General features: G+C 49.5%; 1 protein-coding gene across 2 annotated transcripts; it reads right to left on the bottom strand.

Annotated features, from left to right (window-relative positions):
- Window positions 1–375: 375 nt before the first annotated feature.
- Window positions 376–22,650, bottom strand: LOC311316267 (E3 ubiquitin-protein ligase Midline-1-like; the record flags this gene model as incomplete). 2 transcript variants are annotated; one of them, XM_084447099.1, is made up of 9 exons in its annotated part: window positions 376–724; window positions 954–1,161; window positions 1,921–2,082; window positions 5,595–5,738; window positions 7,063–7,190; window positions 7,996–8,144; window positions 9,666–9,773; window positions 14,455–14,550; window positions 21,970–22,650. In XM_084447099.1, 9 exons carry the CDS (start codon window positions 22,648–22,650, stop codon window positions 376–378), a joined length of 2,025 nt encoding a protein of 674 aa, XP_084303225.1. The 2 variants fall into 2 exon arrangements, with proteins under 2 accessions (XP_084303225.1, XP_084303226.1); XM_084447100.1 differs by having other exon boundaries at window positions 22,084–22,650.
- Between the last annotated feature and the right edge of the window lie 3,397 nt (window positions 22,651–26,047).

The following is a 26,047-nucleotide window of genomic DNA, read 5'->3' as shown; positions in this document are numbered from 1 at the left end:
ACATGTAATCTGCAGGTAAAAACATTGAAAATTCATGGCTACTTTGGTTCCTTCTCCACTGAGACAGGATATGCACTAAGCACCGCTAGTGGCGCTGGTTCTCCCTCCCCATAGCAGCAGTGTTGTGGCGTTCTGTGGGTGGAGTCACAGCCCAGGTGGTCTGAAGGGTCTACAGTGAAATGAGGTGCGGGGGGGAGCTGTAAAGTGTTCTGGCTTATTTCCAGATGGCCTTGGCTGGTCCGTCCATGGTGGGTCAAAGTGCCATGAGGGGTTCGGGGGTGGGGTTGGGGGGTGTTTGGGCGGCTTAGCAAACACAGTCTGTTTTTTTTTTTTTTTTGGGGGGGGGTGGGGGGGTGGGCGGAGCTTCCCTCCGTCTCAATCCTGGGGCTCCGGGTCCTCCAGGAGGTCCGGGATGGGCAGCCCAGTCAGGACGGTCAGACACTTGTTCCACACGTTGAACACGGGGCAGACCGGCTGGACGAAGGCCACGCGGAAGGTGTGGAGGTGCTGGGAGCCGGCGGCGTCGTAGAAGGCCAGCGAGCCGGCGTCGTAGTCCAGCAGGACGCCCAGGCGTCGCAGGTGGGGGGATGGCTCCACCGCCAGCTCCTTGCTGTTGTGCCGGACCACCCAGGAGCTGTTGCAGCGGCACAGAACCCAGGAGGCCGAGTTCTTGCCGATCCACTCGTGCTTGGGCGCCGACTTGTAGGCGATGCCCACCGCATACCTGCCAAACCAAGGGCATGGCCCTAATGTCAGTGCGCCACGTGACACCAAACAACACTAAACCATCAATAAAAAAACCACGCCAAGGTTACATTCGGATAACATTCCACACACTTCCAGTATTCAAAAATCAACACCTTTACGTCGGTTTGTCACAAATTCTAGCAAGCACAAAATGCTGCCCACAACAGGAATGAGCCGGTGGCGTCTAGCTTGTGTATCGCACTCACCATGTGCTCCCGCCAATGAGGGCCTCCCAGTAGTGGCGCCCGCTGTCGATGTAGACGTTGCCCACGACGCCGTAGCTGTTCTGGCTGCTGAAGCGTTCCTGGCCGTGGCCCTTCTTGGACGAGCTCTCGTCCCGCTCCACGGTCAGGCTGTCGTGGGACACCTTCAGCTTCCTGTGGGCTGACTTGGGGTCCAGCTTGAAGGGCTGGCCTGGGTCAGGGGAGCAAGACAGATCACAGGTCAAGCAAGGGATAGCATTTTACACTATACCAGTACACCAAAGTACAGTATAGCACTATACCAGTACACCAAAGTACAGTATAGCATTTTCACTATACCAGTACACCAAAGTACAGTATAGCACTATACCAGTACACCAAAGTACCGTATAGCATTTTCACTATACCAGTACACCAAAGTACAGTATAGCACTATACCAGTACACCAAAGTACCGTATAGCATTTTCATACCAGTACACCAAAGTACAGTATAGCACTATACCAGTACACCAAAGTACAGTATAGCATTTTCACTATACCAGTACACCAAAGTACAGTATAGCATTTTCACTATACCAGTACACCAAAGTACATTTTCACTGCCAAGCCTTTCACCTTGTTTGACAATTCAATAATCTAAAGATGAGCTTTGCTAACATTTACTATATTACATTGAAACAACATTGTATGTTAGTTTGTTTTCTATCGAGTGTGTCCTAGTCCTGTGTCCTAGTCCTGTGTCTTAGTCCTGTGTCCTAGTCCTGTGTCCTAGTCCTGTGTCATAGTCCTGTGTCCTAGTCATGTGTCCTAGTCCTGTGTCCTAGTCCTGTGTCCTAGTCCTGTGTCCTGGTCCTGTGTCCTAGTCCTGTGTCCTGGTCCTGTGTCCTAGTCCTGTGTCCTAGTCCTGTGTCCTAGTCCTGTGTCCTGTGTCCTGTGTCCTGTGTCCTGGTCCTGTGTCCCGGTCCTTACTATTGGTCTTCAGGGTCCCCGGCTCGCTGCTGCGGCTGCCCGCCTGGTTGAGAGCTTTGACCAGGAAGATGTACTTGGTGCCGCTCTGCAGGCCGTGAACGGTGTAGTGGTTCTGCTTAATGTTGGGCACGATCATCCAGCTGTCCAAAGAGTTACACAGACCTGGGAGTGTGACACACACACACGCACACAGACACACACACACACACGTGCGCACACACACACACACACACACACACACGCACACAGACACACACACACACACGCGCGCACACACACACACACACACACAAACACACACACACACACACACACACACACACACACACACACACACACACAGTTTGAGTCACACACAAGTGCACTCATATGTATAAAAACACACAAACCCAAAACATGTTTTTATTTAGTGAGGACCTTCAAACTGCTGCTCAACTCCATAAGCAAGATAATTTTCATACAATTGCAAAAATGCTGACTCTTCCTGCAGCAAAGTCTTGTGCGCCAAGGTCAACAGCATACTGGGACCAAATATCAACGTCCATCATTATTTAATTAATCCCACATTTATTTTTTTGCAGTACACCACATTCACCGTAGTGGGAGAGGAGGGAGGCCTATTTGCTTTGGGAAGGGGAGGGAGACATTTGATCAGACCCACGCAGACCAGGGCCAGATTAAAGGTATTCTTCAAATACCTCTATCAGTCATTTCTGCAGTCTCAAACTCTTCCCTCCAATTCCACACATGACGGAGAGACATTTCTACATCTAGAAACATTTGAGACTGTTTATTTTTTAGTAATAGTACAGTCTACTAAGAATAGACTTGATATGCTACAATGTGTCTGTACTCCAATTCAAGAGAAGAAACTTGACAGCATGTCTAATTAGCAGCTAAATACTGGAAGGGAAGCAGGTAAAGTAACTTCCTGGAGTGAGAGTCTCAGTGTAACAAGGGGAGGCCATTCACACCTCAAAGACTAATTTCGCTCCACTGGGCTTTGGTCTGCTGTGTGTGTGTGTGTGTGTGTGTGTGTGTGTGTGTGTGTGTGTGTGTGTGTGTGTGTGTGTGTGTGTGTGTCCTCAGGCTACACACCAGCCTGATTTATACAAAGATCCTGCTACATTGCCATATTAAAGACACCTCCATTTTCTGGCATTCTTTGTTGATACTGAACCAAAGAAAGCCGGCATAATGTGTGATTTTATATAGCATGCCGGCTATCCAGAAGTCTAGAGGCGTGATCCAAATACACAACGTTCGCTAGTTGTCAAATGAGACAAGGTGTAGTTGAAGGCTTGGCTGCATTTAGCCTAGCCTGCTAAACCCGAAATTGTCTTAGTACGTTGTCTTATAAACCAACTTAACTTGGATTATAAGTAGACTATTTCCTAGTTGTTTGAATGACAAAAACATGTTGAGAAGTGGGCTACGTCTGGAATGAACTAGCAGCATGCCTGCTTCCTCTCTCAGAGGGCTCCCAAACCGAGTGATGTAGGCAGTGAAAACCTGAGGCTTGTTTACATTTGAGAAAAGAACACATCCCTCTTTTTTCCCTTCTCACTGGCAAACCATCAAAACATTACACCCCTGTGCCGCAATGTCAGCTGTCTCATTTATACAGACAGCGGTTCGGCAATATTACTACATCCGTTGCCGGCATGCAAGGCGTGACAGAATATTCCCCCATTCCGTGACAGTGCTTTTTATACAGAGAGACGTGGCGTGATAAAGGTGTGAGATTCCCGTCATGAAAGTGCTGTATAAAACTGTCTTTTGAGAGCAGCCATTATGAGAAGGACACAGCGTGTTGTCCCTCCCTTTGCTCTCTGTCCCAGCCTGTCCTCTCTGTCCCAGCCTGTCCTCATCCTCTCTGTCCCACCCTGTCCTCTCTGTCCCAGCCTGTCCTCGTCCTCTCTGTCCCAGCCTGTCCTCTCTGTCCCAGCCTGTCCTCGTCCTCTCTGTCCCACCCTGTCCTCTCTGTCCCAGCCTGTCCTCTCTGTCCCACCCTGTCCTCTCTGTCCCAGCCTGTCCTCTCTGTCCCACCCTGTCCTCTCTGTCCCAGCCTGTCCTCTCTGTCCCCCCCTGTCCTCTCTGTCCCAGCCTGTCCTCTCTGTCCCAGGCTGTCCTCGTCCTCTCTGTCCCACCCTGTCCTCTCTGTCCCCCCCTGTCCTCTCTGTCCCAGCCTGTCCTCTCTGTCCCACCCTGTCCTCTCTGTCCCAGCCTGTCCTCTCTGTCCCAGGCTGTCCTCGTCCTCTCTGTCCCACCCTGTCCTCTCTGTCCCCCCCTGTCCTCTCTGTCCCAGGCTGTCCTCATCCTCTCTGTCCCAGCCTGTCCTCTCTGTCCCAGGCTGTCCTCTCTGTCCCAGGCTGTCCTCTCTGTCCCAGGTTGTCCTTGTGTGCAGCGTTAGCGCTCCAGGAGCCTGTGGTGTGAGAGCTGCAGTAGGACAGGGTGCTATATTGAACGACCTCCTCACAGAAAACCCCTGCCTTCCATTTGCACATCATGCATGGCAGCCATTTTGCCAGTGACCACCACACAACCTTTGCTTTAGCATAATAGTATAAAAACGGAAATCTATCTTATGGATTTGTCCTTGTAAGGATGAACTTCTGGGGAATACTTGACCCTGTAGCAAGAGGTCGGTCGGGTGTGTAGTTTGGTGACACACTGAGGCGTGCGTGTGAGGCCAGAAGCAACACCTCTGTCCACAGCCCTCACATGAATGTGAAACCAAAAGCATGGAGAGAGCATAGTGTGTTTCCACCAGTCTGGTTGTTGAACAGGGGAAAAAATATACCAAAAAAAAGTGTCACTTTAAATTTACACCTGCCCTTTGTAAAAGTGTTTTTTGTCAAGAGACTATAACAATGACCAAAGTCAGTAAGCTCACAGGGCACTAAAGATAGTCACTATTGTTTTGGGAAAACAAGCGTTTCCTGTGGACACCAGCAGCTCATTCATTAAAGAACGAAGCAGTGGCACATTGTATACTCCAATACACTGGCAACAGAGTGTCTATTGTTTAATTTTTGTCAAGATAGCGAGCAATCATGGCGTGCATACTGACTGGCTGCAAAAAAATAAAAAATAAAGGAAAAGATCTTAATTAAAGCAGATATTTGTCATAATGTTCCAATGTTTTTCATGGAATCCATCCACACCAGAGAGAGAGGAAAGAGAGTGTGTTTGGAGCTGAGGAGCTGCCGTAGACGTCCTGTCTTGACTTCATTTGAGATTCTGCTCAGTGGAGTGTGAGCGCAGTGTGAGGGGGGACACAAGAGCCATGGGGGGGGGGGGGGGGTTGTCAGGGCACTGAATCGTGTGACGACCATCATTCGCTCAAATCCCGACCCTGGTTCTGGTTCTGAGCTGCTTCCCCTGTCGGCCCATGACTGACAGACGCCTGATGGGATCAGGATCCCGTAACGCTGGGCCAGTCTCTAGCTGGGTGAGGGGGGTTAAGGGCCTCAGTAGCAGATGCATTGTACCGAGAGGGTTCAGCGGGACATAACACAGTTATCAACTAGCCTATATATTTGTGTAAAAAGAAAAAAAAATGTTTCAAGAGCAGTCTGTGAGGATTGTGTGTGTCTGTGTGTGTGTGTGTGTGCGCAGTACTTCTTGCTACCTCTGGCTAGCTAGCCTTATCCGACACCACAAATACTTACTGACAACGTTGGCCTGTCCGGTGAAGATGGCGTACTGGAGCTCGTAGGAGACGACGCTGAACTCGTCGTCAGAGGTCCAGTGGACGGTGATGGTGTCGTAGGACGCGGTGCACAGCTCCTCCCTGATGCCCGGGGGACTCGGCGCTGCAGACGCAACAACACCGGGGTAGGAGGGTTTGTTATTGTTATTATGTATACTGTTGTCCAGTAGCCACGGTACAACTACAACAGCCATTCTCTCTAAGGATGAAGATTTACTTCAAAGAGAGGAGCTCATTACCAGGAGTGAGCGGTTGTAACAGGCTGTTGATTGCAACAGTGCTATCTCTTAACTAACCACTTACAGTGGGGTGGAGGTGGGGGGGGGGGGGGCTGAGGATGGCAGAGTGATTAAGCTGAAAATGGTTCTCTTCTCTCTCTGTCTCTCCCAAAGGCTGCACATTGGTGGGTGATTCAGGGTGATTCATTTAAAGAGCTGGCCCTCAAGGCCTCTGAATTCACAGGGAAAACAGACATTATTCACCACAAGCTTTCAGAATCCGTTTACAGTTCTTTGTATTGTTACTAACTTTTAACCAAAATGCAACCAAACTTAGTGCAGGGTATCATGGGAAAGTATTCTACCCCTGGCCCTGAAACATTAGCCTGGGTCCAGATGTTTGTGTGTTGCTATGTGAAACAGCTGGTTCTCTGATTAAAATATAACCGACAAATGAACGCTGCGGGTTCTAACGATTAGCCAATGAGCGCCAAGGCTAACGGGACTAACGCCGTCGCCAAGCTGTCGTCGAACGTTGTGTAGCTGTGCGTTCGGACAATGTGACTTCAGAGGTGCTGTAGAGAGAGCTAACGGTCACTCAGATAACTTGAGAGGAAGACTTGAGATTTGGGAGGAAGACGACAAAAATACTCCAGGAGCTTGCTCGATCGCCTTGTTGAGAGGGGTCAGGGAATAATTTTTACAGCTCACTTATCTGGCCCCTGGGTGATACTGTTTTTTTTCTTCCCTCTGGAATATGTAGGGGTGGGTCGTATGCCCACCTCCCTTGTTCTCTGTAAAGCGCATTGTGTTGCCTCTGGGTATGAAATGCGCTATACAAATAAAGCTTTGATTTGATTTGATTTGATTTGACTGGTTGTAGTCGGTAGTGGAAACAAAGTAACAAAGTTGTCTACGGCCGCCATTCGTACAGTAGCCTACTACCATCATTACATTACTGTTTCACTTTGCTCTGTGTTGTCATTATGTAGTCTATGGTTGTCATGGCTGTGCATCAGCAATAAAGATAAAATCTTATCTCCCTCCCCCATGGAAATTGGTTCGAGTGGAAGCAACGTCAGACTGAAGTTCTCAACGGAGCGTAACGAGTTGACAGTTCAGTCTGATCTCAGGCTATTGAGACGTGAATACTGCAAACACACTGTTCCTGTGCTTCTGGTGTGAATGATGCAGCTGGGCCATCTCTACCTGTCAGGTAGTCCAGGTTCTCCAGAAGCTTCTTCTCCCGGGTGAAGTCCAGGGCGAAGGTGTCAAACGTGTCCGTCAGCTTGATCTCTGGGATCAGCACCTGAGACGAAGCCGTCGCCATGGAGACCCTGGCGGTAAGACGAAGGTCACACTCGCTCAATATCCATTATCAATTTAGGTACGGGCCGTGATGGACACGGTGATAAGCTAGTTTGGTGCCTTGAAGTTTAGAGGACATAAGTGAATCGTTCACGATGGAATGTCCTTTCTATCGCACTTCTTCTACGGTAACAACGCTTTGTAGCTTTCACACAGAGTATAGTACAACGCCATCTGAAACACCATCGCCCTCCCAGCTGACCCACAGGGCAGTCTGGGAGATATGCGAGGCCCTGTGTGAAATAGGCATTGCGAGGCCTTTATGCTCTATGCATGCACCTCTTTTTTTCCACATGGTACAAAATACGCACATCATGCATCTTCCACGGTCGTGACGTAGCCCACCATGCGCTGCACTGCTGAATATAGACTATACAGGGCCGCCAGGTTTGACCAAAAGTTACGAGTGAGATTTTTTCACTTAGTCACAAGCACCCCCCCCCCCTCCGAGATGCCCCCCCCCCCCCGACACGGCTCTAGGTCGCGAAAGCGCAGTGTTTCCAGTGATGTCCTGGTTACATCGGGCAAGGTAACTTAGCGCACCACCATGCACTAAAAGTCCAACCGCGTTAGTACTTCAAGCAAAAAATAAATACAAAAATAAAACATTCCTGCCTGACGTGAGGCCTTCTAAAGCGCGAGGCCCGGTGCGACCGCTCCCCCCCCCCCCCGAGCGACGGCCCTGCTGACCCTAAGGGTGCCAGGGCCTGGAGCCAGCATTCCTCCAGCATGCACCCCACGCCCTCTGAGTCTCTCTCTGAGTCTCTCTCTCACCTCTCCGTGAGGCTCTTGGCCGTCTGCAGGAAGCGGGCGTGGTCCGTCTCCTTCAGCGTCTGGTCGGCCTGGGTGATGAGGGCCGAGGACCTCTCCATGCACTGCTTGCAGTTGGAGATCTGCTGGGCCAGCTTGCGCAGTCGGACCACCTGGAGGGGGGGAGCATGGGACCGTGGGGGGACGGGACCACGGACAGGTTTAGAGGTTTGGAATATGATCCTGCCGGAGCCAGATGTATCTGGGGCGATCTGTGATCCAATTCAAACCAACAGATCAAAAACAGACTGTTGTTTTTGTTTTATCTCGCTCTCTTTTCTTTTATTGTGCCCGCTTGTTCTTTCTCATCTCTGAAGAGATTTCGAGAGAGCGATTGGGGTCAGACAGATTAAGGTCACTGAGACACTATCATCATAATCATCATCATCATCTGACCGACGCTGCTTCCAAAGTGTAAATGTAACTGAGTTCTTTATATATTTCTCTGAAAAGCTGGCAACCATTCTATTATGTCCTAAAGCTATTACAGTACATCTAAGATCAGTTCAAGAAAGCGACAGATGGTCACATATTTCAGCAGTAGAGCCGCTCGGCTCAAAGGAGTTCTCCTTGGTAGGTTTTAATTTCTTCTCTGAGGGCCATCCGGGGCGAGCTCTGACCCCTGACCCCGAGACGCAAGGGAACTGGACAAAGTAAATACGACGGCAATCCCAGCCTGCCAATCAGAAGACATCTTGGAGCACAGCGTGAGAGAATACTTAGGGGTTACGGGGCTTGGTGTGTAATGAAAACTAGAAGGAAGGGAGGGGGAGAGAAGGAAGGAAGGAAGGAAGGAAGGTACAGTAGGAAGGAAGGTAGGAAGAAAGGAAGGAAGAAAGGAAGGAAGGAAGGAAGGAAGGATGGAAGGAAGGAAGGAAGGAAGGAAGGAAGGAAGGAAGGAAGGAAGGAAGGAAGGAAGGAAGGAAGGAAGGAAGGAAGGAAGGAAGGAAGGAAGGAAGGAAGGAAGGAAGGAATGAACCAGTCCCACTGTTCAGAGGATTGCTAGTAGAACCAAGCTTCTCTCTAGATCAAGCTAGGCTATGCTACAGGGCCATGTTACAGTTACAGTTAGGAGAGAGGGACACCATGTGTGAAGTAAGCAGGAAACAGTAATCAATTGAATAATAGACTTTTGACCACCCACCATGTTTGAGCAAACTCTTCGTTTACTGCTAAAACTGAGTTTTCAGCAGTCACACAAAATATCAGGCACACGGTAGGTCACACGTCAGATTACTCCAGTGAGAATCCACAGATCAAGCGACCTTGTGTAACAGCTTGAGAGAGAACAGACGGCGAACTTTCCAACCGTCCCAAAGCAGACGAATAGCATATGGGAAGGGGATATCCATCCACCCACTCTCCATTGTGTTGCTTTAGTCAACTCCCTGAACTCACAGAACCATCATTCACATGATAGAAGCAGCGGTGAGGTAAACAGCGCGTGCACTGGGTTCACGTACCGTTCAACAGCCGTGACACGACATGAGTCTTTGCGAGTCTTCCCATAAGATTTGACAGCTTGAATCTTAAAAATTGTATTTTTAGAACTTTGCAGTGTTCCAGATCATCAGTCTGTTTAAAACAATCTGGAGCGTTAAACCTGAACAAGGCTATGTGTGCGTTCACCTCACCTTGCCCTCCTTGATCTTGGTGCCAATGATTTGTCTCCTCTGCTGTATGATGTCGATGAGGAGGTCACACTCCTCCATCAGCTTCCCTTCCTGCCTGGAGGCGTTGACCTGAGACACAACAACAGTAACCTTGATTGTTGGACTGTTTATCCTAACATTTATCATAGAGAAATACCAACCGTATTCTATATCTCGTATGGATCATCTAGTTTGGAAAGCCGTCACCTTTGCATCTGCTGAGAATAGTCTTGCAAGGAATCTTTAACTATGCTGTTTTTCATCTTGGCGTACATCATTCTAAAACTATGGAGGACATTGAATGAAATAATGGGAAGGTCGTCGTATCAGGCAAATTCATTTATAGAAACGAATGGTGCTTTCTTAACAAAACTAGTTGAAATTGCCAATTATATCTGTATTTTTTTAACGAGCAAGGCTGGTAATCTCAGAAAGAACATGACACCCACAGATGGCTCCTCCTTACAGTATGAACAGAAACACAACTGTATAATCAGGGACACATTTTTGTTTTGTGCCGGTTGACATCTCAGATGCTGATAGGCTGTTCTGTCTTTGCCTAATGAGAAGCTGTTTGGTACTGTATAGACCATCTGGATGGCTGTTACCAATACCTTCTGCTCACAACTCCAATTTTTCACATTTTGAATAAATGCTTATTGTACGGGTTTGCCCTAAGGTTTGGAAAGAGGCAAAGGAAATGCCAACACCAAAGGATAATAAATCAACCTTTCAAGGCATTAAGTCGACCGATAAGCATACTTCCTGTCCTGAACAAATTGTTTGAGAAAATAGTTTTCAAACAAATCCAAGATTATTTTACTAAGAATAGACTGATCTCTAGTTCCAAGCATGCATACAAAGAATATCGCTCTACCGCCACTGCCCTAGCCCAACTAATTGATGACTGGCTGAAACCCATGGATATGAAAATGGTAGGCACAGTCTTACTTGACTTCAGACGCATTTGATGTAATAGATCATGACATAATGATTATGAAACTAAATAATTATGGATTTAGCAGAAGGACTCTCTAAATGGTCAGCTATTTATCTGGGAGTATGTTTTAATGGTAGCCTATCTGACTGCATAGATAGCAACTGTGGAGTATCACAGGGCAGCTGCTTGGACCCCTTATTGCTCTCTAGTTTCATGAATGATTCGCCCCTAGCAATTGAGAATTCCTGTGTGATGATACAGTATGCAGAACAACATTGTACAGTGCTGCTTCAACTTAAAATGAACTAACCATCCTGAATCAGGATCTGGAGAATGTCTAAATGGGGGTAAAACAACATGCTTGCTCTGAACATCTCCAAAACTAAAAGTGTTTTTGTCTCAAGAAGTGTGCTTATTGGTGACCCACAGTTGCACCTATCAATGCCAGGGATGACAATGTAACAGGTCAAAAAAATAAAGCTACTGAGTGTGATGTTCTGTGATGGACTGTTGTTGTGATCTGATCACATTGATGGCATTGTGTCCAAAATGGGAGGAGGCATAGCAATGATTAGAAAGTGCTACAATTATTTAACACCCTCTATTATCAATCAAGTAAAACAGTCTTTGGTCTTTTGTCACCTGCAATACTGTCCAGTTATATGGTCAGCAGCAGCTAAGAGAGATAGAAATAAACTATAAGTAGTTAAGAATAGAGCTAATTGGCACTTAATTGCTTTATACACACAAATATACATGTATGCACACTCGCCTATCTCGGTTCTCAGTTGAAGTTAAACTCCACTATAGCCTCCTTATGTTTTTTATAAATGTAATATTTACTAAGCCACCTGAATATTTCTTCAACTATAGAGTAAACGCAACAGTCATAACCATTACACCATGAGTGCCAGCTGCATCACTTGATACCTCCAACCCCTCAAGCAAACCCAATCAAGCACACAGTGATACCATTCAATAATGTCCTGGAACTCTGTGCCTCCTCACATATCTCGCACACAAAACAAATCATTAAAAAAACAACTAAATCACAGCTAATGACATTGACCCTTTGACAGAACCATTTGCATTTGATTTTCTTTTCATTCCCTGAATCCATACGCAGCCTTCCGATCCTCCCTCCTAGCGTTAACTGACATGATCAAATGTGTGCCTCTAGTTACTGGATAGTAGCTAACGTTACAATATTGTTTCATTCCAGCAGCAGGGGTTCTGCCCTTGTTACTGGGCCATGTAGACCGGCACATTGTTCCATTTCATATATTTCAACCCACTAGCCCTTGACACTGTTCCGAGGGGTACGGGTAGAAATGAGAAATGGGATTGGGCCTTACTGTCAAATAATTAGAATTACATAAACATTCTCTCAACATTTGATCGGGGGCAGCTGCCTCTCTCTCCAGAGTTCTTCTGGGCTGAGCTGGGCTTTTTAAGCAGCGAGCTGGTTTCTCTTGGCTGATTGCACACTGAGCCCAGGTGTGCAGAATCAGCCCAGCCGCACTCACTCGACTCCCAATGCACAGCCTGAAGGGTCTTGGGAGCTGTAGTTCCCGGGCATCATCCATCTTATGAGCTGTAGTTCCCGGTCTGCCATTTCAGAGAGCCAAAAGTCCCGGGGGCTGCCACACTATCTACTGGCTACCATGCAATGCAATAAACAGTGGCCTTTGCCAAATTGACCTAACATTTAGATCATTTGAATACCCTTGAAGCTTTGCCAACACTCAATTACACTTTTAGAGGCCAATGGAGTATATGAGACAGCCATCCATTTTGTGTCTGCTTTTATTTCCTAAAGACACCCAGCGTTCAGCACCTGTGCAGGTTTCCAGCTGAGACGAGGTGAAACCTGGCAAGGAGCCGTGCGAGAGGGGAGCTGTGTGTTTGCGTGGGAGGTGAGTGTTGCCAGGCCAACCAGGTGTGTTGTGGCCCTTCTCTCTTCATGATGTGAAAGGGATTCGTTCAGAAGCCCACAGATCTGTCCTTTCTGCGCCGCTAATTGGCTGCACCGACCTGTGAATGTGTGTTCTCTACCCACTCACGCAGTTCAAGGGATTATGGTGGAGTGTCATCATCTCTCTCCATCTGTTTGACAGAGATGTGCGCAGTTTAGTTTTAATGAGCCATCCAGAGATAGATTTGTCTTATGAATGCATTTAATGAGTGTTGCCTCAATGTTCTATGTTTCTCTTGAAAATACCCTATCAAAAAGGAATAAGACGCAATGTAAAAAAAACACAAAAAAAACAGCCAGATTCATCAGAAGGAGGAGAGTTACCTTGCATGGCACTGGAACATTGGAGGAGCTCTCTAAAATGCACGTGCCTCTTGTGTACTAAGTGAATAGTTACGCCCCTCTGCACTGGGAGGCCCACCCTGACCTCTATAATAGGAGCCCCTACGGTTGATAACAGTTTTAATTTAGTTATCTTGTGAGCTGTACAATAATTCTCAGCTCATTCCACAATCTTCAATTAAATATGCAGACTACTTTAAGCTAAGCCAATTTACTCAGCATAATTTGTTTGGATGCATGCACGCACGCACACACACACGCACACACACACACACACACACACACACACACACACACATACACACACACACACACACACACACACACACACACACACTAACTGCTTAAATAACACTGTGGTTATTTAAAGGGGTTATTTTAGGGGTAAACTTTGTGTTTAGAAACCATCCACATTTCCTACTACAGTAAATGCACCAGGTTAAAAAGAGGTCATTTCCTTCTCCATTACATCTTTAATACAGAACCATTTGAAAGGGCACATGAGTTTATGGCGCATGACAGGATTTTATTTTGGGTCAGTATATCAAAAGTGGACCAATGGCCTGCCAGCAAATGTCATCGTCACCGTACTGGAAAGTGTATCCATGCAGAACGCCATTTCCTGTCAACCGTGGCTTAATCGAACCGTACCCTGCGATGCCAGATTGATTCAAATGAAAGTCCAAAGATATCTTATACTGTATCTTCTTTTTACTGTCTTTTCTTTCTCTGCCCTTGTTTTAATGGTCGTTCTGCTCGTCCCTGTTGACTAGTCCCTGTTGACTAGTCCCTGTTAGGATGACTAGTCCCTGTTGACTAGTCCATGTTAGGATGATTAGTCCCTGTTGACTAGTCCCTGTTAGGATGATTAGTCCCTGTTGACTAGTCCCTGTTAGGATGATTAGTCCCTGTTGACTAGTCCCTGTTAGGATACAGTAACTAGTCCCTGTTGATTAGTCCATGCCTACACAGTGAAGCCATAGTTTTCAAAGCCACTTCTATTTATAACTTGTCCTAGAGAGGCACTGGTGACTGTGGACAGACAGACTCGTTCTACACAAGAGCTTTTTCCATCTGTGCCGTCACATAACTGTTCTGATTATTACACTAATGACATATCAGTTTGAACTCATTCAACAAACCACCCTTCTCTCCTGCTACGGTATGCATGCACTTCCATTCAGGTTGAACACTTTAGTATTTGATGACCAGTAGTATTACAGTGTTCATATTTTGCATGTACATTCAAACTATATTAAAACAGTAAAAATCACTCTGTTATCTAATAGTCAAACTGCACAAAAATACTTCTGACAGATGCATAGCACATCTACAATGCACATCTGACGACTTTCACTTCACATTGAATAACATAACATCATCACAAACGCACTTTATTTTTTGGGCCCCGAGGTGAGCGGCATCTTGTATCGTGACTCTCCCGTGAGCTCACACCGGTGGTGTGGTGCAGCGTGGGTACTGTAGTTTGAGGTGGCGTGCGGGAGGACACTCACCTCCACATGCTGGCACGTCTGAATCAACTTCCCCATCAGGGACTCCAGCTCGTTGTTCCTCTTGATCAAACTGCCCAGGTTGGAATCCAACGCTTGCTGTGAAAAAGAGAGAGACATACTGTGGGTTTCAGAACAGAAACACATGAGTCCTGTTGTGCTTTTAGTACAAATTTGTACTAAAAACATCTGAGAAAGTGCAACAGCCTGCAAGAAGCTGCTTCAAACCACCTACCATACTCTTAGAGAGAACACACACACACACACACACTCACAGACAGACAAGTCAGCCAAACAGTCTCAGAGATCCTGCATTGCACTTATGAGACCAAAAGCATAAAAGACCAAATCAGAAGACGATGGCTCCCTCCCACTCTGTCTCCACTTTCGCTTGAGTCCGCGGTCGTCCCGTCGGCTTTCGGAGAGGGGGGGTGGCCCACTCACCTCAGGGCGGCACCCCTGGTCCCGACAGCGCCTCATCCCGACTGCCTCGGTCTCGGAGCGGCGAGCTGCACGGACGCGACTCGTTGAGCGATTCTGCGAGGACTGACGCGCGCACAAGCCCGGCCGACCGGCAAATGACTGTAAGCGTCAGAAGACCCTCTCTGGCGCCACATCTACCTATAAACGGAGTGCCTTTATGTAAAGCTCTCTGGTCCCTCTTTCTGCCTAGTGACAGGCTGTCTTCTTTATGTCACCGTCCCATCATGGTATTGCCCAACAGACCATGCTAAACCACAATGTGATGATGAGCAGGGATTAAAGAGAGATGCCCTGCGGGTAGTAGTGTGAACAGCAGTCGTGGGGGGGGGTAGGGGCTGAGGGTAGCAGGTTGGGATGGGGGTGGGGGGGGATGGGCTGCTTACCAACGACGGACGGGGGGCTTAATGGATGGCCTTAATACGGCGATGACACAAAAACAACATGGAGGTCTCTGGGGGATACAGCATCATCAAAGGGTCTAAATATAACCAGGGCAAATGGAGGAATACAGCCGTCCCAGGAAGTAGCCCCCGAGCGTCCCACCGGGATGTCAGCATGCGTGATGTCAGCCCACCGGGCGCCATTTTCCCCTCTCAGCCGTGATGCAAGGTTTATCTATTGGCTTATCGACGCAGCGAATGGAAAAGTGTCGCGCTGGGAGGATTGATCCTGATTGGTATTGGGCTCACGGCGGATGCGCAGTCCTCTGTCTGCGCTGTAACGTCTGGGTCGATGGTACCGGCCCTGACGCTGGTCTGTGCCCTCGTGTAGGTTAGGGCCAAACGTCTGGATGGTGGAGCGTACGGTATTTCATCACCGCTCAGCTTTATTTCATGGCTACATCAGAGTGTGCACAGAAACGTGGACACAGCATCATGTTTGCGTCGCAGGGCTTTGTGGGAAAAGTCGTGCGACCATCACATTGGTGGAATGTTGATAACACATAAATCATTGTCCCTGAGGCCAGACGCTATGTTCCACTGATTAGGTACAGTATCCGCTAATATAACATTATTTATGAACAGGATAGCTGGAAATAAAACAAGGCTGAGGAACTAATATTTATTACTGAGGACGTTGTTTGTTCGGTTCAAGATGATTCAAATTAAAAACAAAGGGAAAATTGAAGCGCTGTTGAAATCTGAGGGTTGAGAACCAGTTTCTTCCTGCTCTTCCATCTCAGCAGGAGTTCTTTCAGTATGAATCACAGCCGACATGTTCAACCAATCAGAATCACAGCCAACACATTCAACCAATCAGGCTCAGCAGCAGCCCCCCCCCCCCCGCACTGGGAGTGTTTCAAGTGGAAAAAATCCTGCTGGGCTTCAGGGGGAGGAAACACACACACACACACATACACACGCACACACACACGCATGTTTTGAGATGTAAATCCAGTACATTCCTAAAAATAGGTGCTGTGTTCGCGCTTGTGGTCAGATGACATTGGGGGCAGGAGAACTTCGAAAGGTAAACGTTTATAACGGCTGTCTCATGACATCTGCTCCTCATCAGGAACAAAAACCACCGCTAACGACGCTCCCACCAGCGCTAACCACCGCTAACGACGCTCCTACCAGCGCTAACAACCGCTAATGACGCTCCCACCAGCGCTAACCACCGCTAACGACGCTCCCACCAGCACTTACCACCGTTAACGATGCTCCCACCAGCGCTAACCACCGCTAACGACGCTCCCACCAGCGCTAACCACCGCTAATGACGCTCCCACCAGCGCTAACCACCGCTAACGACGCTCCCACCAGCGCTTACCACCGTTAACGACGCTCCCACCAGCGCTTACCACCGTTAACGACGCTCCCACCAGCGCTAACCACCGCTAATGACGCTCCCACCAGCGCTAACCACCGCTAATGACGCTCCCACCAGCGCTAACCACCGCTAATGACGCTCCCACCAGCGCTAACCACCGCTAACGACGCTCCTACCAGCGCTAACCACCACTAACGACGCTCCCACCAGCACTAACCACCACTAACGATGCTCCCACCAGCGCTAACGACACACCCACCAGCGCTAACCAGCGCTAACAACGCTCCCACCAGCGCTAACCACCGCTAACGACGCTCCCACCAGCGCTAACGACGCTCCCACCAGCGCTAACCAGCGCTAACAACGCTCTCTGGGGCCTCTGACCACTTGACCTTCTATTGCAGCCCAGCTGATACTTCAATCATCCACCGTCTGCACTATAGGCTCCTCAGCCAATCACAGTTTCAATACCGGTGGGCGAGTGTGTTCAGACACACACTCTGTCTCTGGACGAGTGTGAGCGATTTATCTCAAGTGTCCGAAAGCATGAACACCACAGTCTCCTCCCTGCGGTGAGGTCGGGTGGCCGCCTCGTCTCACGGCCCTGCCCGCCATTCCCCGCCCTCTGACCCCTCAACAGGTCAAACAGTCCGCACTTGTTTTCTCCAGCTCACCGTGATTGTGCAAAAACAACACGTTTCTGACCTGCTCGTTTTAAACACCTCTGTTGTCCTCCACCCAACCTCTACATCCCCCCTCCCTCTCTGCGTTCTCCCCACGTCTCAGGGTGTTCAGAGATGCCGTGCCCCGTTGTTCCCCTCTCCTTTCTCTCCTAATTCTCCACAGCTGCTCGTGGCAGATATAAACAGCGTGATTGTGTTCGGGGAGGGAGGCGAGCAGCTCCGTGCCTTCCGGCTGCCGGGGCCGCGCATCTGACTCAGTCACCCTGGAGAAAGAGACGTCGAGACGGAGCCGCTCAACATGTTAAATGGGGGGCTTTTTTTCAGCACTATATAAACATGTATTAGCTACATCTCAACAGTGTCCTCTAATGGAGGTGAAGGGAAGTGCATGTGAGGATGATCACACCGTGCCACTTTCACTCCGTACACGCAACGCATGATGCACTGTCTGAACTCTGTTTTTGTGAACTTTTTTGATGAGATTCACATGCAGGGCACAGTGCACATTCCCCCGGCTGGGTTTTTCTCCCCCCCTCCGCCTCTGCCCGACCCCTGGGACACGCGGTCATTGGTTTGGCCGGTAGACAAACGCCTCCGGGGACAGGGTCACAACTGGTTCAGCGTGACTCACTGAGGAAGCGGCGCTCCCGGCCGGCTGAGATGAGGCGCCGGCCCGCCCACGGCCGCAGCGCGAGCCGACGTGACGGGGGATCATGTTAAATATCTGCCTCCCTGCCTGTCCTCAGCGAGGTCCTCGCCGTTCTGGACGGTGGAATCAGAGCTTCCTCCCCGAGCCAGACCCGTGGACCTCCAAAGCTATTTTTCAACCACTTCCTCCCACCAACCATTTCCCCTGAACGGGTAATTTTATCTCCTGAAGGGAAGGGTGTATCCACAATGACCAAGCCTCTTATCTGATAGCGCTGCAGCAACTGAAAAGAATGCAAAAGTCACCGGATACTTCATTTTCCAGAGTAAAGAAGCAGACTCTTTACAATTTAGCTGCCTAGCAACCTAGCAAGTGGATACGTTTTCACTCATGATCTAATATTGTCTTTCATGGCTAAAACTTAAAAATGAAATCTGTTCACCATGAATTTTACATGCCGGGGGTCAAATGTTTCCTGAACTGTGGTGACCTCAATCTCCTGCTCTCACAGGCCTGTTGTCATGACTAATTAAGACGTCAGCAGCTTTAGCACTGGCCTTTCCTAATCTGGCTGAGAGTGAACTCAAAGTCCACCATGGATACAGGATCAATTATGAGTAAAACAATTGCTATAATATTATTTTTTTCCTGAGGAAGTGTAAGGAAATGTACAGTGATGCTACTTTGTAGACATGTTTGTCCAAAGTGGCTTACAGTATTTCTGTATTGCGTCTAACAGAACTGTAGATCTAATAGAGCTATTGTAATATTGTTGCATTGTCTTTTTTCCACAATCTCACATTTAGGGTTTCAACTGCTCAACAAAGCATGGGCATGCATACACAAATCACTTTATTCACTGGTTCAAACGATTGCTTCATCCCACCCAAACAGCAGGCGTAGTTATTAATGGAAATGCATTACCATCATTGCTCATGAACGTTTTTTATTTTGTTACAGGAAATGAGCATGCCTGTAGGCTATCTCACTATGCTTATTTGAGCAATGTTCAAAGCCCTTTCAGCATGGAAGATCTATCTGGTATCCGGCGTGTCCAGAACACTGCAGCCCGTCTGCTGCTCAAGCTTCCTAAACTCTCCTGTGTGACCCCTCCTCATCAGCCTTCACTGGCTTCCAGTTGCAGCAGACGTCAGATTGAAAACCTTGGAGTTCTTCTGGCCACCCTGGGCCGCCATCTCTATGAGGACATAGGACTCACTCATCTCTATGAGGACACAAGGCTCATCTCTATGAGGACACAGGGCTCATTCATCTCTATGAGGACAGGGCTCATCTCTATGAGGACACAGGGCTCATTCATCTCTATGAGGAGGACACAGGGCTCACTCGTCTCTATGAGGAGGACACAGGGCTCACTCATCTCTATGAGGACACAGGGCTCACTCATCTTTTTGAGGACAGGGCTCATCTCTATGAGGAGGACACAGGGCTCATTCATCTCTATGAGGACACAGGGCTCACTCATCTCTATGAGGACACAGGGCTCATTCATCTCTATGAGGACACAGGGCTCACTCATCTCTATGAGGACACAGGGCTCATTCATCTCTATGAGGACACAGGGCTCATTCATCTCTATGAGGAGGACACAGGGCTCACTCATCTCTATGAGGACACAGGGCTCATTCATCTCTATGAGGAGGACACAGGGCTCATTCATCTCTATGAGGAGGACACAGGGCTCACTCATCTCTATGAAGACACAGGGCTCACTCATCTCTATGAGGACAGGGCTCATCTCTATGAGGAGGACACAGGGCTCACTCATCTCTACGAGGACACAGGAATCACTCATCTCTATGAGGACACAGGGCTCACTCATCTCTATGAGGACACAGGGCTCACTCATCTCTATGAGGACACAGGGCTCACTCATCTCTATGAGGACACAGGGCTCACTCATCTCTATGAGGACACAGGGCTCACTCATCTCTATGAGGACACAGGGCTCACTCATCTCTATGAGGACACAGGGCTCATTCATCTCTATGAGGAGGACACAGGGCTCACTCATCTCTATGAGGACACAGGGCTCACTCATCTATGAGGACACAGGGCTCACTCATCTCAACCTCTGCTCTTCTCTGATTTTTTGGTACATGTGTGTGTGTGTGTGTGTGTGTGTGTGTGTGTGTGTGTGTCTGTGTGTGTGTGTGTGTGTGTGTGTGAACCACATTCCTTGCCCCAAACCGGGTTAATTGCCATTGCCCTGACCATCCCCGTGGTACACCTTTCTCTTACGCTAACCCGGGTTTGTGTCCATTCGGCCAACAACAGTCCTCTTCCTTATTCTACTGTAGCACTTGAATCTTGTTCTTTACTGACAATGACTAGGATGTACAGTCGGTTCACTCTTGACAAAATGTACTTATTAAGTCCTTTTGGATACAAGAGTGTGGTAAATGACATATGTAAAATGTAAATGTGAAATGTGAGAGCTCAGCAAAATCCATGTACATTACATTACATTACAGTCATTTAGTAACACATTTGTCCATAGCAACTTACAGCAATAGCATTCAGGAGTAGCTAAATAAATACAATAGGTGCTTAAGAGGGAACCGTGTAGTTTTTCTTGAAGAAGTGAGTTCTGGGCCTGCAGTGAAGGATGGGCATTGTATTGATCCTCTCAGCTTGTAATGATCAGACTAATTGTGTAATGATCAAAACAAACGTTTTGAATAGTAAAACAATGACAGTATAGAGCATCCAGACACTCGTATCCTAGGGGCTAGTTGCAAAAAAATGATCACATTAATGATGTTAATGATAGTGTCCATAACTCATTATGGTAAATAAGATTACGTCTTCATTCACCATGACAGTGGATTTTTTTTCTTCTTTGATGTTTTCGCCGCCAGCCTGAATCATTTCCGTGCGCTTCCTGAAGTTCCGCAAACATCAAACGAAACCCTGGCGACCGCGCGTCTCACACCCGCCCACCCCCTCCTTTCAAATCAAATTAGATTTGGCAGGTTCAATCCACTTTGAACACCTCAGACTCAGACTCAGCTGGGAGCCAAACAGGAAGCTCTCCTCTCCTGGCAAGCGGCCCTTCCCTCCAGGCTCGGAGAGCAAGGGGTAATAGCAGGCCATTCCCCAGGGGGCTTCTCCTAATGCAGCCTAACAGCCACGCTCAATTAAACAAACTCCCACCCAGTGAGCATTTAGAACTGCTTAAACCAGAACCTCCTGGTAGACACCATCTTCCCCAACGCTAATGAGGAACGTTTTTTTTGCACTGCCTCCACAGGAGCGATGGTACAGAGCACCCTTGGCATTCTGAGTGTTGTGGTACTTAAGATAATTGCTTAATTATCATGCTCGGATAATGACTGGAACAAATTAAGTACAACAGTTTTTTTCAGTTTGGGACTGACGGAAGGTAAGGATCAAGTAACAATCAAGAACCAAAAACCGACAGCTGTTTCTTTGCAGCCTAAGTATATTCTACGGCAGTGCAACTGGAATGGTTTCCTCACTCATCACAAGATCACGCCTCAAGATCACACACAACTAAGCTTCGCACTCGCAGACTGCCACCTATTGGCTATAACGCCATGTTCAGACTGGATGCGAGAGCATTCACACCAGAAGTGCTTTTCTCTGCACTGGTAACCAACCAACCCTGCTCCTCTGCACTTTAATCACACGCGTTCGCTCGCAGCTCGCGAAAAAACAGACCGGACGCTAAACTATTCGCTGCAGAGCGTGAGCCTGAGCTACGCCACGTGACTGGGCCGGCGGGAATGGTCACGTTGGTGAACATGGCTGCCGGAAGGAAACGGGGCTTTCGTGTCCAGTCTTAAACCCACCGCGATGCCTTTAATCCTGTCAGTAGTAGACAGCAGTATCCCCCCCTCCGCCCCTCATCACGGCACATATCCATCCGCCGAAACGTGTCCTTACCTTGAGTTTCTCGTAGCGTTCGCTCAAGGCTGCCACCTGGTGGTCCCGATGGCGGCCCACCAGTTTGCACAGCGAGCAAATGAGCTGGTCGTCGGTGACACAGTACATGTTCACTTTCTCCTCCTCGTGCTCCAGGCACTGCAGGCCGCGCAGCTGCGTGTCGGCCATGGGTTCGATGAGCCGGTGGGCGGTGAAGGGCTTCTTGTTGGGGTGGGTGGCGCGCAGGCACTCGTCGCAGTACGACACCTCGCAAGTCACGCACGTTTTGACGGCGTCCTGCGGCGGCTCCTGCTCGCAGAACTGGCAGCGGACGGGCTCGGGCGGCGCGCCGGGGCTTGTCATGACGCCGGGTGCCTCGCCGGGGGAGTCGGCCCCGCTGTGGGTCAGAGGGGTGCCGCCCGTGGAGGACGAGGCCTTCTGGACGCGATCGATGATGTTCTGGAGGGTGACGTTACGTTTCAGTCCGTCTAGGCCGCGCTGCGGACTCAGCGAGATGACATAGCGGCAGGTGGGGCACTGGAAGGCTCCGATAGACTGGACGGGCTCGCTGGACGCGCAGTGGGACAGAAGGATGCGATGGGCGCAGCCGAAGCAGAGGCTGTGGGCGCAGGGTAGCAGCAGCGGGTCCTCAAACAGCTCCAGGCAGATTGGGCAGGTCAGCTCCGACTCCAGCGTGTCCATCCTCTCAGACGAGAGCGAGCGGGCGCGGCGTCAGCAAATTCCAGGGAAGCTGCTCGGCCGTCTGGAGGGGGACGAGAGAGAGAGAGAGAGAGACTGGGGGTCAGCGGAGTGAATCAACCACTTACTCCGGAGAAGGGAACTGGACGAGTTCCGACTTGACCAGATTAGAGAACATATACAGAGCAGAGGGTATGAGTTCATCTCTGGACAGTTCACGTTTTCACCAGACTTGGCACTTTCAAAAGTACTGTAATTATTACTGATGAAAACGAATAGCTAATCAGTAGCAGCAATCCATCATACAGTAGCGTTAAAATACCTGAACAGATTAAAACGCCATATGTCACCTCGCCATATGCTACCTCGCAGCCATTTCTGTCTCTAAACCTTGTTTTGTCGACGGTGCGTGAATCCCAAACTAGCGACAGCACGGGGCCCAGATGGAAGAAAGCTGCATTACAGGTGAGACGGCTCCTCCATTTGCATGTGATGTGCAGATCAGAGCCGACGCCCCCTCCGCGCCCACGCCACTGCTCCCGACAGTGGAGGTATTATGTGTAAGTACCTCTGCCTACATTAAGCTGGTAGTGAGAGGCAGCATACTATGAGGTGTCAAAATTACTACTCTATTTTCACTCAGTAGTGTATTTTAATTGGTGATGCATCGCGGCATGCGCTACAGTGATTGAAACGACCTTCTTGGGTGTCCTTGGGGCCTTCCACAACATCTACTGCCTGATTAAACCCAGATGTTGATTCCAGGACATCCGTCAGTGCAGGATTTTCAGCAGATGTCACTGTTTACTGTATTCTGACGTCCTAGCTACCAGAACAGGAACATCACATTGACCTAGTTCCCAGTGGGCCAGGATCTTGTCTCGGTCCCTCCCCCTAGCCGCAAGACACAGGCAGCGCTGCGGTCCGCCATGCTGCTCTCGCTCTCCCAACATCACCGCCATGCCCCTCTCGCTCTCCCAACATCACCGCCATGCCCCTCTCGCTCTCCCAACATCACCGCCATGCCCCTCTCACTCTCCCAACATCACACAATGCCAGCAGGAAAGTCTTTAGAAAGCGAGGTCTAAATGGCACTAATTCACAGTTACGTTAGGAGTCCTACAATACCGTAAGTCACGGGTCATAAAACTCACCACAGCACCCATCTGGACAATTCATTAGTAATCTCTAATAATCACACTCACAAAGAACAATGACCGACAGACTAATGACTCGTTTCATGAACTACGACCCCGGGCGAGCCCCTCCCGTGGGACTGCTACTTCCTGCTTAATAAGCCGTAGCAGAGTGGGTAGTAGCCGCTGATTATGTCCACCTCCTGACAATGACCGCAGGTACTTGTAGCAGCTGTACTACTGCTACACATGCAAAAGTTTAAAAACAAAACACCCCCGCAAGCAAACGCTGTCCCCAACAGTGACCTGCTGTCCTCCCCGTATGACCGGCGGACCCCCGTACCCACCGCTGGCCTGGTCTCCGGCGCACTCCGCGTGGACATCTCTGACCACGCGCAGCGAGACATGGGCTGAGACTGAGGCTCGGAGGACCAGGTCCCCGGGAGCATAGGGGTGGCGGGGCAGAACACCGGTCACTAATACCCCCCCCCCCCCCCCCCCCCCCCGTCCCCTCCTCCTCCCTCCCCTGCTCTCCCTCCTCCCTCCCCCGCTCTGAGAACACTGACCGCTGGTTCACAGGGGGGAGGTGCGCGAGCCGAGAGAGGAAGAGAGCTGTCCAGGACAATTCCAGGAAAGTTAGCGAGGTCCACCGGAGTGGCGCGCTCTGGGGAGGACTCCGAGGACTACTAGTGGAGGACAGGGGGAGGGGGGGGGGGGGTATCCACTTCAGCTACGCACACACACACACACACACACACACACAGGCAGGCAGTGAGGCAGCACAAAGCGGCCAAGCTGTTCATCACAGACATCCACTGTGACATCACAATCCACAGGACCTGACAGTAGAGGAGATGGAATGGGCAGAGAGGAGGAGAGAGATGAGGAGAGAGAGGAGGAGGGGGAGGAGGAGAGAGAGGGGAGGAGTAGAGAGGAGGAGGAGGAGGAGAGAGAGAGGAGGAGGAGAGAGGAGGAGAGAGAGGAGGAGGAGGAGGAGAGAGAGGGGAGGGGTAGAGAGGAGGAGAGAGAGGAGGAGGAGGAGGAGAGAGAGAGGAGGAGGAGAGCGGAGGAGGAGAGAGGGGAGGGGTAGAGAGGAGGAGAGAGAGGAGGAGGAGAGAGGAGGAGAGGGGTAAAGAGGAGGAGAGGGGTAAAGAGGAGGAGAGGGGAGGGGTAGAGAGGAGGGGCAGAGAGGAGGAGGAAGAGAGAGGAGGACAGGGGTAAAGAGGAGGAGAGGGGAGGGGTAGAGAGGAGGGGCAGAGAGGAGGAGAGAGAGAGGAGGAGACAGGAGTAGGAGGAGAGGGGAGGGAGAGAGGAGGAGGAGAGGGGAGGGGTAGAGAGGAGGAGGAGAGGAGGGGAGAGGAAGAGAGGAGGGGTAGAGGAGAGGAGGAGGAGAGGGGAGAGAGAGGAGAGGGGAAGAAGAGAAGGCAGAGAAGAGGGGGTAGAGGAAGGGAGTGGAGGAGAAGGGGCAGAAAAGGGTGGTTGGGGGTAAATGATGGGGGAGTGGGAGGGGAGAAGGCCAGTTTCTCTGTGACTGACTGAACACTGAGCCTGACACAAACAGGTATGTTCAGTGACTTGCTGGATGGAGTGAGAGAGAGGGGCGAGCCGGATGACATTGTGCTGCTGACCGGTCATCATGTTGTTGTTGTTGTTGTTGTCCTGTGGCCCCCTGGGGGAGATGAAGCACGACAGGTCTGTCTTGACCGCTATGTCAACAGGGCTCAGCAAACAGGGAGCTGGTTACCTGACCCCCCCCCCTCTCCCCGTCTCTTTCCCTCATCCTGATGGCTGCCATCTTGAGTGAGGGTGAATAAAAATAAAAATCAGGACAGAGAAGCATCCAGATGTCACATACAGTACAGTGGAGCCAAAGTATAATGTTCATAACAGTTCTGGCCTTGGGCAGCATAGAGAACAACATTCATCAACTCCTGGTTAGTGTTACGCTCTGCACTAACATTTGGGGTAGTTCCCTGGTGCCCCTGTTGAGGTTTTTACTGCACAATAGTGGCGTATGAATGAATATTTAATTAAGCCCAGTCAGTCAGGGGAGGCTGTGGCTTTTTCACCGCACCGTGCTTCTAGTTTGATCTGCTGAAACTTTAATAAGGCCGACATTTTCTAAAAGCAGCTCCAGCACGAAGAAGGGACAAAGAGAGAGAAGAATGAGTTGGTTTGTACACAGAGGTGCTCATGCCACCAAACGGAAAGATCTGTAGCTTCCTCTGACATTGTTGTTCTCTTCCTACATTGGAAGGTTCCGG

This window comes from Borostomias antarcticus (genome assembly GCF_949987555.1).
Source record: "Borostomias antarcticus genome assembly, chromosome: 12".
In the NCBI taxonomy this organism is placed as follows: domain Eukaryota; kingdom Metazoa; phylum Chordata; class Actinopteri; order Stomiiformes; family Stomiidae; genus Borostomias; species Borostomias antarcticus.
Note: the sequence above shows the minus strand (reverse complement) of the source record. Positions and strands in the feature narration are given on the sequence as shown.